The sequence below is a fragment of the Penicillium daleae genome, assembly GCF_028827525.1.
Source record: "Penicillium daleae strain IBT 16125 chromosome Unknown utg000008l_segment0_segment0, whole genome shotgun sequence".
In the NCBI taxonomy this organism is placed as follows: domain Eukaryota; kingdom Fungi; phylum Ascomycota; class Eurotiomycetes; order Eurotiales; family Aspergillaceae; genus Penicillium; species Penicillium daleae.
In genome coordinates, this window is record NW_026623156.1 from 226,324 (window position 1) to 241,968 (window position 15,645).

At 51.7% G+C, this 15,645-nt stretch overlaps 3 protein-coding genes across 3 annotated transcripts; 1 reads left to right on the forward strand and 2 right to left on the reverse strand.

Moving 5' to 3' along the window:
- Positions 1 to 4: 4 nt before the first annotated feature.
- Positions 5 to 6,618, reverse strand: N7458_008775 (putative tRNA-splicing endonuclease; the record flags this gene model as incomplete). Its single annotated transcript, XM_056912157.1, has 5 exons — positions 5 to 103; positions 182 to 286; positions 355 to 5,759; positions 5,807 to 6,525; positions 6,596 to 6,618. 5 exons carry the CDS (start codon positions 6,616 to 6,618, stop codon positions 5 to 7), a joined length of 6,351 nt encoding a protein of 2,116 aa, XP_056761006.1.
- Positions 6,619 to 8,170: 1,552 nt separating this feature from the next.
- Positions 8,171 to 12,842, reverse strand: N7458_008776 (Phospholipid-transporting ATPase DNF1; the record flags this gene model as incomplete). The annotated part of the gene is made up of 3 exons (XM_056912158.1): positions 8,171 to 9,068; positions 9,123 to 12,286; positions 12,381 to 12,842. 3 exons carry the CDS (start codon positions 12,840 to 12,842, stop codon positions 8,171 to 8,173), a joined length of 4,524 nt encoding a protein of 1,507 aa, XP_056761007.1.
- A 121-nt stretch (positions 12,843 to 12,963) lies between these two features.
- On the forward strand, positions 12,964 to 13,161 carry N7458_008777 (uncharacterized protein; the record flags this gene model as incomplete). The annotated part of the gene is made up of 1 exon (XM_056912159.1): positions 12,964 to 13,161. The coding sequence occupies one exon, from the start codon at positions 12,964 to 12,966 to the stop codon at positions 13,159 to 13,161; it is 198 nt and encodes a 65-aa protein (XP_056761008.1).
- Between the last annotated feature and the right edge of the window lie 2,484 nt (positions 13,162 to 15,645).

Below are 15,645 nucleotides of genomic sequence, written 5' to 3' on the forward strand. Positions count from 1 at the left end.
CGCTCTACTTTGGTTTCGGTTTGGACCGCCGAATGAAAGGGTCTACCTCCTTCTTCTTGCGCATCATCGGGGGCAGCGGTTTGGGTGGAGCAGGACGGGAAGCCTAAGCGACGATGCAAAATAAGACGTGAGCGATCAATTCACCATTCGACGGCCAAAGACGACAGCTGTCGTTTCTTACCTCTGTACCATTTGAGCCAGTTGCCGAAGAACCACCACTGTTCGCTGACGGTTTGTTTGCGCCCGACCTCGGGGCGGAGATATTGCGCACAGGATTAACGAGGCCCTTAAATTAGTGTCAGCATCCACAAAATTGTATAGATCAGATATGTCAAAGATCAAGATCAAACTTACAGGTGGCAAGGCTCGCGGTGCCTTGGGCGCATTTGATGGTGGACCCGATGGACCGGTACGAGGCCGTGACGCCTTCGGCCCATCCGCGGGCTGCTCATTTCGCTTTCGCTTGCTACCAGTGTTCTCATTGGGGGCCGAAGATGAATTGGTGGTCACCGCGATGGTGGGAATCTTGGGATCATGGCCACCAATCTGGCGTTGGCGCTGACGCTCAGCATTTTGCTTTTGGTGCTCAAGACGACGACGCTCGTCATTGGCGATACGGGCCTTCTCGTGCTTGGGAAGCGGCTTGTTGACGCACTTGATAGCGGGATGACCTATCTGACCGCATTCGAGGCAGCGGATGGCAGGGCAGTTGAACTTGTTGTGACCAAATTCGCGGCATCGGTAACATTGGCCACGAGCGACCTCCTTGGCTTCTTTATTGTCGCAGTTGTGAGTGAAGTGCTCGTTGCTGCCACAAAGGCCACACATCTTGGTCTCGTCCAGACCCGCCGCACCACCAGAGGGACCATCAGGGAGAGGCGTTGGGGTGGAAAACTGCGCAGAGGCTACGACTGGCCGAGAGTCGGGGCCAGCCGACCCTGAGGAAGCTCGAGAGCCCGAGACTTTAGTAGACGGGTTGATGGGAGCGGGAACGGTTGACGCAGCAGGGGCCTCCGTAGTTGTAATCGGAGTAGCCACATCAACATCGACCATTTCAATGTCCTTGTAGCCCGTAAACTGAGGTCGCTCGAGAAGCTTCGGAATGTTGCCCTCGGTGTAGACATTACGCTCTCGCGCGTTTGTGATAAGACTTCTCCAGTATTGACCCTGCATCAGAGCTGCAGAGTTACCCAACACCCAGAGGGAGGATTTGGCACGGGTGAGACCGACGTTCATACGACGAATATCGGCCAAGAAACCGATACCATTGTTGGAAGCACGGACACAGGAGAAGATGATGACTTCACTCTCCCGACCCTGGAAGGCATCGGTTGTATTAAAGTCCACCTTCTTCAGAATCTCTTCGCCATATCTAGACGCAAACTGGGTTCTCAACTCACGCAACTGGCCCTTGTACGGAGTGATGATACCAATCTTGTTATCAAAGTCGTAGCCTTTGACATCTCCGACCAGCCGTTCGTACAATTGCAGAGCAACCTGAATCTCCGCAAAGTTGATCAGGGAGCGACCCTTGGGTGCACTGTGGTGCATACCCTGAACATCGAAAAACCGGTACGGGCTGAGCAGTTCGCTCTGGTGCCACGGGCGAACGCGAAGTTTTCCCATATCGGGACCATCCTGGAGCTTGCCATCATAGAAGGTGAGGCTGGGGAAGGCACTGATGTCAGGATGCATACGGTACTGAACGTCCAGCAGGTGCACGTCCTTCGGGAAATTCTTCTGCATACGCACGAACAAACTCTGCTCGTATTGGAACTTCGATGCCATCTTCGACAGGACGGTAGGTGGCAACTGCTTAGGGTCACCAACAAGGATACACTTGGAGCAACCGTATTTGAGCGGGATGAGGGCACTCAGCTCAATACATTGAGCCGCCTCGTCAATGATGACTGTCTCAAACTCAACGTTCATGCCCAGGAAAATCTCGTGTCCTGAACCACTCAGAGTGGTGCAGATGACATGAGCACCGTCGATGACCTCCTGCTGAATTCGTCGCTTCTGCATGTCCGCATTGCGGGCCAGGGTGGAGACTTGATCGCGGGCTTTGTCAATGTCCGCGCTCAGTTGAGTTCGCTTCTTCTTCATCAACTCAAACCCGCGTTCCAGCTCTTCGGGGGCTTGGATTCCCTTTGCTCGGCAATCGTCAAGGCTGGCTCGAAGTTCTTTAAACTGAGTGTCGGTCTTCTTGTGCTCGTCGTAAAACTTTTGCATATCCACGTTGTTTGATGCAGAAGGGCTTTGACTGATACGGGCATTGACCATTTCGTCAAGGGTCACATCAAGAACCTTGGCATTGATGGCATCACTTCTTCCCAAACGAACAACCGAGATTTTTTCTAGGCGGCCATGACGAGTCTTCACGCCGTCCTTCATTCGCATAACCAGTTCGTCAACAGCAGCATTACTGGGTGCGCACACCAGCACTTTCCTGGAAGTCGCAGGTTTGTGGTTTCCGATGGAGACTGCAACCTTGCTGAGGGCATTTGTCAGGAGACTGCCAACGAGCGCGGTGATAGTTTTAGTTTTTCCGGAACCGGGAGGACCTTGAATGAGGGTGAAAGCATCGTTGTCCATGGCGGACTTGATGGCTTTGGCTTGGGCGCGATTGATCTCGTAATTGTCCATGTATGGCTGCAAAGTGGAATCCCCGTACGTGAGAAGTGGCGACGGCTTGGCAACCACAATCTCCTCGCAAAGATCATAGTATTCCAAGGCCATCAATGCACCGTACTCACGCTCGACCGGGATCAATGAGGTGACCTTGACTCCGAAGGCGGTTGAACCGACACTAAACGACTGAAGGAACTTGTTGGGTCCAGGATTCATGCGGTAGGTGACCTCCATTTTTCCGCCTTTACGATTCACATGGGCGACCCGTGCAAGGATATGAGGGGCAGTCTCGTTCTCGTGGGGCTTTGCGGCGTTGGAGAACAGGACCAGATCGCCTTCACTAATGAAGAAGTCCTTCGAAGGCAGCCCGAGAGGCAGGGTACTGACTTCGATCCATGAATCCACGGTCAAGCGAGTCATCACCTTGACCTCAAAGGGCCGGAATGAGGAGGCGCCTTCTTCTTTGGCTGACTGGAACCCTTGCCAGGCCTCGAGAATCAACAGGGGCTCGAATGTGTTCTTGTATTCCACGGGAGAACGGAACGAATTGGAGACAAGGGTGTAATCCGTGCGATCCGAGGTAGATGGGGTATCACCAGTTGCGAAGTAATTCCAGGAAAGAATCTTGTGATGCAAGGACGAAAGATCCGGTGACAGACGGGCACGCATATCCTTCATGGACCGGTTGCGCTTGACCTTCCTTAGGGGCATCTGCTGGGGGAGCTTCTTCTTCTGCTCAGAGGTGTCCGCGGAATCGGACTTCTTGGGCTTTGCGCCGAACAACTCCTGATCTAGTTCATCTTCACTTTCAGTATCGCTGTCCGAGCCAGACGAAACCATCATACTGTCCAGGGGAATGGAATGGTCTTTACCCTTCACACCAATACCTTTGAGGCCAGAGCCCTGCTCTGCCGTTTGTTCCGCAACCCCACGCAGAGGCATATTCTTCTTGAGTTTTGCCAACTCTGCCATGTCCCGTTTCCTCTTGGCCTCTTTCTCTCGCTCGCGCTTCTCGCGGAAGGACAGGACGCTGGTAGCATCATTCTTGAGACGTTGGGCCATGGGTCCCTTGGCAAACCCAGGCCGCGCCTGAAGTGCAGTTGAGGCGGGCATCCCGAGAGGGGATTGACCCTTCTGCTTGGCAGTCAGGGCGAGGCGATTTTTGTTGAGTTCAACAGAGCGAGAGAGGTCCAGAAGAGTTTGGTCGGGAATGTCTTCGAATTCGTCTTCGTCACTTGGAACACGAGAGGAAGGGGAAGAGGGAGAAGAAAGGTCTTTGGAGGGGCGGGCAAACGAAGTGATGGAAGATTGTTTTTTCAGGGAGGCCGTGGAAGCAGTGACGACAGGTTTCTTGGTGTAGGCTTCAAGTGAGCGCACGAGTTCTGCCTTGTCGCGGCTGGTCAGGATTGTTTTGATTGTTCCATGTACCGCGGTGCCTTCAATGAAACTCAGCGCGTCGGCCTTGACAGTCGTCACGTCCAGACTCCCCAATCGCCTCAGGATTTTCGAGACAAGCGCGACTAAGGAGGTGGCAAGATACTCATCCTTCAGACGCAACCACTTCACCATGGCACTCATCGTGGTCGTGGGAGATTTGATGAAGTTCTCTGAAACTGACTTTTGCGCAGTATCTGCTCCCCCCACGGCGCCTAGAAAGACACCATACTGATCGAAAAGGAAATTGGCGAATTGGATGGTATCACGGCAAAAGTCAAGCATGACTTCCTTGTCATTACCACGCATATGCCAGGCCTCCGTCTCGTCAAAGATCGTGGTCAATGATTGCCACAGGAATTCCCAGAGTTTCTGAAGTGACAGGATTTCACGGCGGTCCACGAAATTGCGCGTACGTAGCATACCCGTCTGACTATTACACAGAATCTCTACGATATCGGTTCCCGTATGCAACATTCTCGGGGCCGGGGCAAAGGTCTTCATGTTGGAAATTCGACGGAAGGACCAACTCATACCATACATGGAGGTCGTGAAAAACGACTCGAGAAGGTAGGAGATTGCGTCCCGCCGTGCGAATTGACCACTGACGTTCTTGATGAGATCAACGGCGGCTTGGTAGGTGTTCAAATCTGCGGCGAAGAGGGTGGAGATGAGAGCACTACTGGTATCCTGGCTTTGGAAAAGAGGCTTCAGGTGTTCGGGCGGGAAATCGGCCAGACGTTCGATCATCTGGCAGGAAAGGCGAGTGAGATGACCATAGATCATGTTGAAATGTGTCTTCTCTTTACTGCCCTCGCCTTTGGGCGGAAATTTCTCCAGGCCAACGAGAGGAAGGACTCCCAGCAGAGCAGCTGTCGACAGGGCAAGGTTGTCTTGATGGAGATGCTTGATCACTGCCTCCCACACAGGCGCTGAGTAGGTGGACACGCCATGTGAGAGAGTGCCGTGCTTTAGAATAACCTCGTAGTCACTCTTCAACGATTGGCACTCTAGGGCTAGCGTGTTGCGAACAACATCCATGCATAAAGATTTGATTTCTTCTTGGCGGCCCTGCTCAATGTTGAACACTGGAGGATTGAGAATAACGTAGATAGTAGCAACCACGACATCCATGGTCTCTTTCAGGACGACGCTGTCAACGGAGCTTCTTGAGGATTCATGGTCTGTGAAACGGCGGAGAGTACTGAGGAGACTGTTCAGGCCAACGTGAAAGCAGTGGTATCGAGCAAGGTTGGGGTACTGGTCATCTTGTAGACGCTGCAGCAACTGTGTGGCCAAGTACCGACATGCAGAGGGTTGATGGTGGCCCTTGAGTGATGCCAGGAATGGGCTGATCCATGATAGCATATCTTTCAAAGCAGACTTCTCATACGCCTCACCTTCGCTGGTCTGCATGAGGAAGGCCCTGAATTGGTAACTGGCAAAGATCTGCTCGACGATGGCTTGAGGAGAGATGGTTTGCATGGCGTCCCAGAAATCACCAGGAGCTTTCTCCAGCAGGATTTGAATGGTATTCAAAAGGAATCTCAGTCCGGGAGTTTGTAGATGTAAGTGGTCCACGGACAGACGACAAGGATCAATATCTAAAGCACGGAGATTATGTGTGATTTGATCTTTTCTAGCCTCCGGACAATTAGCTGCATCCCACGCCACAATCGCTGAACCACTGCAAGCTGTGGTGGTAATTGATTAGCGGCTTGTGATCCAGCCTGCAGCGCACCGAGCAGACCATCTCGAATCGCCCATTCAAACTCCTCGCTCGTAGGGGGTCGAGCGTATCGTGTCCATGTCGAGATGGCCCAGAAACTGCGAGCTTGGTTCGAGTCAAACAGGAAGCGAGTGACAGCAGGAACATAATCAGAGATCTTCAAAGATCTCTTCGACTGAATGAGCTTGAATGGCTCATCAAAATGCTCCTGGAGAAGCTGTTCATTTCGCAGCATCGCCTCGCAACTCAAAGTCTCAAAGATGGAGAGCAATGCAGCCCGATCCAAGACACTGAGATTGATTTCTTGCGGAGGAACCTTTCTAAGTTGTGTCGTTGCCGTAGCCAGATTCCTTGTGATGCGCTTAATGTCCCATTCGTCCAGTCGCTGCGCAAATTCCTCGATATCTTCATCCTGGTACGACTCCTTAAGCTGGTCCATGAGCCAGACCTTGCCGGTGTAGTACTGCTTGATGCAGAGGTCGCACTTTTCCAAAGACTCGTCCAGTTTGCTCAAGACCCAAGTCTGTAGCTCCTCTACACCCTCTGCGTTGTAGGCGAGAATACGCATAGATAGGAGGAACTTTTCCTTGCGAGCCTTGGCTTCTGTCACGATGTCTTTAGTGCTCTTTCCATTTTCATCCGGCTGGCTCGGGTCATCATAGCGTCCATAGTCATTTTCGCTCTGTCTCGGGCAAAGAAGGTGGGTTCCTTCGGGGAGTGCTTTCAGCTCCCTACAAAAACAAATTTTCGTTAGTACCATAAGCCGCTGACAAGAAGCATGTCACCCATCTTCGTGCTTACCCGATAGCGTCCACAAATTCCATGATTAAAGTCTCGTGGAATACGAATAGAGAGATTGTTCCAAATATCCCCCGCACATTTCCTGGTCCACCAAGATATTCCACCTAGCACATTGCCTTGCAGTGATATCGGGCGAACTTTGGGCCAGGTTTGCGGAGAACAGGAAGCTTGATCCGCGGAGCTTGACGAGGTGACAATGAGGGGTTGGGTGGTAGGTTCCTTGGTGTCGGTAAACGTGGGATGTGCCCTGATAGGCAAATATCTAGCAGGCACTGTGGCACAAATCATCAGCTTCGTTTCAAAAGTAAGAGCGCGCCGATACTCAAGGCCATGCGAGCTGCAGTGAGAGCAGGACAACTTCCGACATACCTTTGAGCAACGCCAAGGAGACGAAGGTCAAGTGAGGATAGCTTTTTCGGCAAAAGGATCCACCGCTAATAGAAATAGCTAGATGCAACAGCCTCCGAGAGGTGTCTGTCGCTCGAAGCACCTCTCGACTTGAATGAAAGGAAAATCCCCAGAAACAAGACGCGGCAGAATCATGAGGATTGGCAGAACTTGAGGGCGGTGAGTTTTCCCGAACGCGTTGGACGCGCTTCACTTTTACCCAAGTGGGTATAAATAGGGTCTATATCTTGGATCCAAGATATTCTTCCACGATGTATATCAAGACATCAATACGGAGATCTATGAGACAGAGAGCACTTCTAAATTTGTCAATTTTCCCATTTACCATTTTCAATTATTCTGATTTCAAAAGCACGCCTTCTTGGAGAACGCCCATATAGTTGTTGCTGTTGAACTATAACTGCAATTCATTGCCTAAACCAATCAAGCTTACACTTCTGATAAAGCATTACGTTGTTTGCACGGTGAATACCTTGCAGAATCCATCACCGGCCAATCTACACTAAATAATATGCACAAGCTAGATATTCATGTGATATTCGCATTAAGTAACTTTCCTTCGTGGAATAAGATACATGAATATCATTCCCGGGCCATGCCAGCTCAGCCCCATCAGAAGCAACAAGATAAACACCATAGACTAGGGGGAAAAGAAAAGAAAAAGAAAAGATAATCAACGGAGTTATAACCCCAGCAAGCGGGAATCACGGAATAAGAAAAAGAGAGAGCGGGGGAAGCCATCAAATGCGAATTGTCATGCATTATTGCAAGAAGACAAAGAACGCTTTTGTACAAAAGGCAAATAGACACTATGAAACATGTGAACAGACAGGAGTACGGAAGCTGCCGAAGACTCCTTTGTAGTTTAGAGAGAATGAAGTTGGGGTTAGCAAACAAAAAGGGTTAAGGAAATGCGCCGAGCCTCCGACCGAGTGTTGTATACCGAACGCCTGCTTTCTATCAGGGGAATATCAAGGCTGGGAAGAGATATAAAGAAAAGGGGGAAGAAAGTCAAGAAAACACCGCAGCATATTGCTCATGAAGATGGAAAGGGTAGAGGACAACAGAAAAGATCCACGGGCGTAACAATAGCCCAGTGAAGGGATGAGAAAGTCGTCAATGACGGGTCGTCAGCGCTAAGTCTATGCAAAGGCCATGATGCAACACTCAAGCCATCTGTGCAGGAGGCTCGCCTGGGGAGCGGAAAGGATCTTGATTGGAACCTTGAGTATGGCTTGATTCCATCCGTTGAAGCCGAGCTGCTGAGGTAAAATCATTGCTTTGTTCAAAGCTTTGCCGGACCCGCTCGAATGAGTGTCTCGTTCGATCGTGGGAACGTCGGACATAATCCACCGATTGGGGTCGTGGATACTGATCCAAGCTCTCGGTGTAGTTGGTGCCGTTGCTACCATTCTGGCTGCGAGGGTTGTGGCCGTTGGTGTGCTGAGAGGTTGAATAGTATCCTTGAGCTTCGTCGGTGGCAGGCTGGTCCTGCTTCATCGCTGGTTGGATGGGCTTGGCAAGCTCTGAGGAGGTGGCCGAGGCATCACCGGCGCCAACGATCGCGGTGGCACCCACATTCGGGGGTACGTAGTCTTCGAATTGCTCTAGGTGCTTGAACTTGCCAAGAGTGACTTGCTCGCGGATGATATCGACATCCAGGGGGAAGAACACCTTCTGGATCGAGTTGTACATGAAACGCGGAAGCAAGGCGATCATAACGGTCATAAGCAGCACAATCCAGAAGCTAAGAGCACCATACACCTCACTTGCCGAATTGTAGAACTGACCAGCCGCTGTGAAGGACGAGTAAATTCCTGTCCAGAAGAAGATCAGAAGCGAACTGATCGCATTAATCAGACAGGTGAACCAGTCCCAGCGATAGGTGTTCATCATAATGTAGAGGTTGCTGGCGATGACGGCGCAAGTTGCGACCAGGACTCCCATACGGGTGCGATCCGCAATGTCTCGGCCACTCTCGGTAGCGAAGTTGGCTGCCTGATACAGCATGTAGGGCATGAAGAAACAAATCACAGACTGATATAAGCCATCGCCCATGTACATCCTAGCAAGTTCGTTAGCAAGAGTAGTAAGTAGATAGAACGAGGGAAAAACAAACCAGAACTTGAGCTGCGACCACTCCTTGCGCTCAATACCACGCATATACAGTTGAGGTACAGCAAGGGACACCCGATCATCGACGTCTTGATCAAAGATACCCATGAAGATGACCGGAAGCGAAGTGAAGGCCAAGTTGACCAAGACGATATATGTGTAGTCGAAGAGATAGGAGCCGTCGAAGTCGTTGAAGCAACAGTACCAGAAGAGAGCAAAGGTCCACACCAAGTTCTTGTAGAAAAAGTTGGCGGTACACTCTCCCAAACGACGATAGGACCATCGTCCGTGTACAAGGAGCAAGCGCTGGAGGAATCGGAACTGGCCAATAGCATAATCTGAGGACATGACAGCTTGTCGACCCTCCTCACCGGCGATACCGACACCGACATCCGCCTCCTGAATCATAGCAACGTCGTTGGCACCGTCGCCGATAGCCAGACCCATGATGTTCAGACCATGACGGACCATGTTGACAACGGCGGCTTTCTGGGATGGACTGACACGGCAGCAAAGAACAGCCTTGCACTGCTTGCAAAGAAGAAGGAACTTTTGCTTAAGCTCGTCGTCAAGCATCATCTTGAGAGTTTCACCATCGACGATAACGGCGTGGGTGGGTTCCGGTGGCGTGTGATCCGCACGGGCAGCAATGAGCTCTTCATCAGAACCAGTCAAACCGAAGGTTTGGAGGTTCTTGTCAAGCTCTTTAGATGCTTGCTCGTGCTGGCCCTCGGGGATGTTGAGAACGATCAGATCCATGTTGTTGTTGAGCAGATTGCACGAGAAACCAATGTTGATGGCAGTCTCGACCTTGTCACCAGTCAAAACCCACAGCTTGATACCAGCATCTGCGAGCAGTTGAATGGTATCTGGGACGCCATCTTGCAAACGATCCTCAATAGCAGTTCCGCCAATGAGCATCAACTCCTGCTCGATCTTGCTCGCAACCTCCTCCATTTTCTCCTCGCGGTCGGTGATCGAAGCAGCGGCAATGTCATGTTCGCGGTTCCAAGTCTGATATTCTTCTTCGCTGAGAAGACGGTCAGCAACGCACAGGGTTCGCAGACCTTCCTTGGCGAATTCTTCAAGGTGCTCCGCGGTCTGCCGTCGGAGCTCCTGTTGCTTGCCACGGGCCAGGCGCGAGTAGATGATACTGTCGGCACCCTTGCAGAAGAGACGGATAGTGCCATCAGGCATGCGAATAATGGCACTCATACGCTTTCGCGAGGAGTTGAATTCGAGGGTGTTCAAGACAGTGTAAGTGCGTTCCTCACCCAGGACGTTCAACAGAAGGTCATCACCAGCACGACCAAGGACGGTAAAGCCACAGTCACGGGCAGTGCCGACCAATGCAGCCTCATCGGGCGATTGCGCCTTAAACTCAATCTGTGGAGGGTCACCGGGAGTGTGTTCGGTGATGACAGAGTGACAGAGGGCCAGCGACAGCATGAAATGCTCCGCGGCTGCCTTTTGAGTTTGGCCGGACTGTCCTTCAAGATCCGCGACGAAGTTGGGAGCAATGAAAGTCAAATTTTCGTCCTTCAGATAGGGGTTGTCATGGATACGGCGCAACATTTCCAGCATCTTCTTTCCATCGGCTGCGATCTGTGCCCGAGCTACAGCAGCTTCTTCATCAGCATTGGCGCCTTCACGACGTCTCATGCCAATTTGAGCTTCGGTGTATGCCTCGCCATAGGCCATGCCATTGATGGTGGCTTTCTTGAACTCCATGACGTTTTGTGTAAGAGTACCGGTCTTGTCAGAGAAGATGTACTCGACCTGTCCCACATCATCTGAAATGTTCCACGACTTGGGCACACAATAGAGCCCAAGCTTTTCGTAGTACATGTATAGATCACTGTGGATAAAGACGGCCTGAATAGTACGGACGATTTCCAGAGAGATGTAGAGCGAGATAGGAACCAAGTTCTGGAACAAGATTAGAGCTGTCCAGAAGGTGACGATACCCGTGACGGGGGGCGTGCCACCGTAGGACCCAAAGTCGAAGAAGTCCAATGATTTGTCCGGGGCAGCCCATGCGACACCGTTAACAATACCCGCAACCAGACACATGATGAACAGGATGATAAAGTTGTAGATGACGTTCCAGTTCAGGTCCTTGGCCAGGCGAGCACGCTTGGCAGGCGTCGCACCAGCGTTGAGCATGATCTTACTCTCGCCGCCGGTGAAAACAACCACACCAAGAATCCACTCGGTGCTGCGCAGAGAACAGCCACGAAGCAGCATGTTGTTGATCGTGATAGGCTCGACCATCTCCTTACGAGGAGCATCTGGGAAGTTCGAATCACGCTGGTCCCAACGAATCGCACCGTTGTATGAGTAGAGGTTGGGATGAGGGGCTTCGCTCTCAATCGTGAACTCAGCCTTCTCACAGTCGCGAGCATGTCGAACTTGGCGACCACAGTGAAGGGCTTGGCGGACCTTCAAGTTCGTTTCACCATCCAAACCCTTTGTTTCAACGTAACAGGCACCGTCGGGATCGGATGTGGACAAAATTACAATATCGGCCGGAATTGGGTCTTCGTTGTACAGACGCACGAAGTCGCCGACTTGGATGCTCTTCCAGTAGTCCCGCTTGAATCGAGCGGTTCCCGGGGTCTGTTTCGTCTTGTCTAGCACACTGCCAGTCTTCTTATCGAGCGAAGTGGGCGACATGACACTTTCTCGAAGAGCGCTGTTAGGAGACAGGTATTTGTTCTCGGGAGCAGGCCAGTCTTCCCGGATTTCAGCCTGGGGCGAGGGAACCTCGGTCATCGGAATCGCAGCGTCGACGGCGATAGAATCCCGGTGCGAGTATATCGATGCACGCGTGGTCCCTGTCGTGAGGAAAGAGTCACGTCGTTGTCCGTCCTCAAGATCGTCCTCCTGTTCCTTCTTCTTGGTGAAGACTCTCTTGCCCCAGTGGTATGTGGCAATGGCGCCCCGCGTAGACGCCTTCTTGATGCGACGCCATAGCGAGATATTGTCTTCTGTCGAATTCACATTGTTCCATTCAACGAGGCGATAAACCGGGGAATTGTTCACTTGGTTGTCCGAGACAGTTCGGCCCCAATCTTCGATGGCATCCTTGATGGCGGTCACGACGATAATGACGATCAGGGGAACGGCGTTCAAACCGGGGTTGTTGGCACCGAAAATCGGGAAAAACTAAAGAGAGATAGGCAAGTCAGTATAGCTCTGTTCAAGCTCGTTCCTCGGCTCGTTGTCCGTTCTCCACTAGGGTCTCAGGAGTGGCGCATACGTTGAGAATAATGACGAACAAAAAGTAGATGTTCGCAATATTGTGAAACTGGAGCCAGATGTTCTTGGGAATGAATGTCAAGGCCGTATACTTGGCGGTACGGATCTTGTTTCGGGGATAGGAATGGATGGGGTGGCCATCCTCGTCTCGTTCGTTTTCGGGGACCGGGACGTTGAAATAGATCGTTCTATTCTGACCCGATTGCTGACTGTCGTCGCCGTTGGTGGAGGCGGGAGTGCTCGGAGTCGCAGACTTGCGCTTCTCATCCCTCAATTCCGAGCGCTTGTGAAAGCGCTCTATGATGGAGACACGTTTCCGTACGCCGCCGGATCCCGCATGGCGCGTCGTGGCCCATCTTTGGCGTTTAGTCGGCTTGGAGATGTTGCTAGTGACCTCCCGAACTTCGTTATTCTCATGACCACCCTCATTATTATCGTCTCCGGTAAATTGCACGGAAGCCATCTAGGCTACTGTTGCGCCCAGTAGGGGCCTTAAACTGGGAAGAGGACCTGTTGCAAGTAAGGGCGCAGGAGCATCCAGTTTGTCCAGGCCGAATTCGCCGTACGTTGCGATGTAAAAAATGATGACCTGGTGTCACAAGGGACGACTTGAACAGATCACCAAGCGCAGTTTCATCGAGCGATGGGAATTGGCCGTTGCGATTTCAGCGACGAGGCCGGCGCGCGCGGATGACGACGGGAAGGAGGGAGGCCCAGTATTGACGGTCGGAGCGGGAGACAAGGGTCGTATTATCCGGGAGTTGGGGAGGTGGGTAGATTAGATTAATCGAGGACACGGTATCACCCACGAGGGGCCATGCAAGATGGGGGGGGGAGAGAGGTGGGAGAGGAGAAGGAGGAAGCGAACGATGGAAGGGGTAAAGAGAGAGTAAGTTTAAAAGTTCGGTATTTTTTTTTCCTCGAGGAAGAGAGAGAGAGGGAGAGATGAGATGCGCTGAGCGGACCGGACTAGCTTGGGACTGGGACTATTATTGACTCGGGTGGGAGGTCCGTAATTACGGCGTCACGGATGTACGGCTCTGCTTATGTGGACTTGCCTTTGCGGACATGCCGGCTTGGTCAGCGGGTTTTGCTTGGCAGGATTGGTGTGGTCTTTTCTTTTTCTCTTCCCTGTTGCTTAACTATATACGATTCCATTCAAAGAGAGACTCTTACCCCGATTGCTGTAGAGGAAGTATCTCATCTATCGTAGCTTTCAATATCTAGACCTCTTTGATTGCTCAATGACTGACAAGAGGTCATACTTCCTACTCATGCACGCAACACGGATACGAGCCGGACAGAACCTTACGTCCGGTATTGAAACGGCAATACATTCCCAGCCTCATAAAAAAACCATTGTTTGGTTCACCTAAATTTCTGCTGGTGGCAATGAGGCCCTTCGGCACTGATGATAAATTCTGAATGATTCGGATTCATAATCGTCCTTTCTATGGTAGACCGGCCACAGCCACCTCGGTCGGAGGATGCTGCTCGATACGTTCTGATGATTCCGAATACGGCCGTTAGAGGTAAACCTCGTTGTCGATTTCAGAAATAGTTTTGGCCCCGACCCTCATCGCCTCATGCAGAAACAACACAGCCTTCGTATGGATAGGCGCCAGCGTGGAGGAACCCAAAATACACCACGTTGGTTGTGTTTAGCCATGGCTAGTTCCCCCAGACATGGACACTTAAGCATCTTGATCCCTAATGTACTCACGTACGGTGTGTGAACATACTAATTTCCATACAAATACTCCATGTATGGAGTTATGTCTTCAGCATCATCCAAGCCACCTCCAGGTTCTCTGTCCTCTAAATGTGTCCTCATCCAGGTACCTCGTTTAATATTCATAGAGGAACTAGAGGAGCGAACAGCCAAGGCACTAAAGGCTCTTCCTCATGCTACATCTAGATGTCAGAATCAAGTTGGTGCACTAATACTGCATAATACTAAGTGCATCCATCATTATGCTAGGTCCTCCAATTCCTCCAAACGGCCCCCGAGACCCCGGTCTCCGTGGGGGCAAAAGATGACCTCAGTTCCTGGCACAGAGGCCACCTTGCTCTAGTAATATACAGTCGTACTTAGTATTCAAGATCTAACCTCCGAACGGCGGACGGAGCACGGAGTGCGGACGGAATCTTTCGCTACCGACTAACTAGTGGCTTGGTTCACGACCAAAGTCCAGGACTACTGTTACCAGGTGAATAAAAACATCTCGGGGTCGGAGCATCAAGCCTGAAACCGCCAGCGACACGGCACGGGCGTCCGGTCTCCACCGGGCGGTTAGTCAGCTTCTGGGGGCTCCAGTCGGTTCCACGGATGGGTGAATTCATTCAACTGATTCGATGCTCGATGCTCCGTTCTGTCTGGCCTCGCGGAGTCGCGGCGGAAGAACGATGGACATCGTCTCAGGCTGGCTCGTGCAGAACAAAGAAACCCCCCCTCAAGAATACCTTCAGCCAGGTGCTTCCTCGATCTCTGTTGGCATCACTCTCGCTTCAGCTCACCCCCTTTTTTGTTCTTCGCGGAAGCCCGCGGTACTGGGATGGAGCCTCTTGGCTTGCAGGAGAGCGCACTATGCGTCCAGTGGCCCTTCTGGGCGGGACCCCATGGATGATCACAGTGGAATTGCCGATTGCTCCAGAACTTCTTGGGCTTTTCGGTACAGAATCCAGTCAATGTTGCCTGGCCTTTTCCCATTGAGCGCTTTGAAGCCTTGAATCGATGTCCAAGGCGGGTCCGCTCTCGCGTGGGCACGAGAGATTGCAGGAGGAGACCGCCCAGAGGAATATATCTCGATAGATATACGGAGGACAGCGTGACGGCAATCAAAACATGACAGCGCGTCGTCAGCCCGCGTGATCGACGACGAACCAAGGTGGAGCTGGACGGTGCACTGCCAGCCAGATTCGTAGACCTAAATCAGATCAACGGGCTGCGTCTAAATGTCTGTTCTTTGTACCCCTGACTCCCCGTTTTGCGTTTAATGTCCCCTGACAAGCGAAACACTCTTGTCTCGGCATGGGCGGCGGTTGGTAAAGCATGTACTCCGTAGATCAAACGCGAAGATGGGATCCTCATGGACCCCCGCCATTGCGACAGTGGCTGGTTAGAGAGTTTGTTAGTCCCGTATCAAATGAACCGAGTGGAGAGGTAGCACAGCATCTCTGCGAGAATCAAGAACAGATATCATGCCACTTCAAAGAAAGCCAACAAAGACCGAGAAGATCCTGGCTAACCCTTGAAGTATATGCGC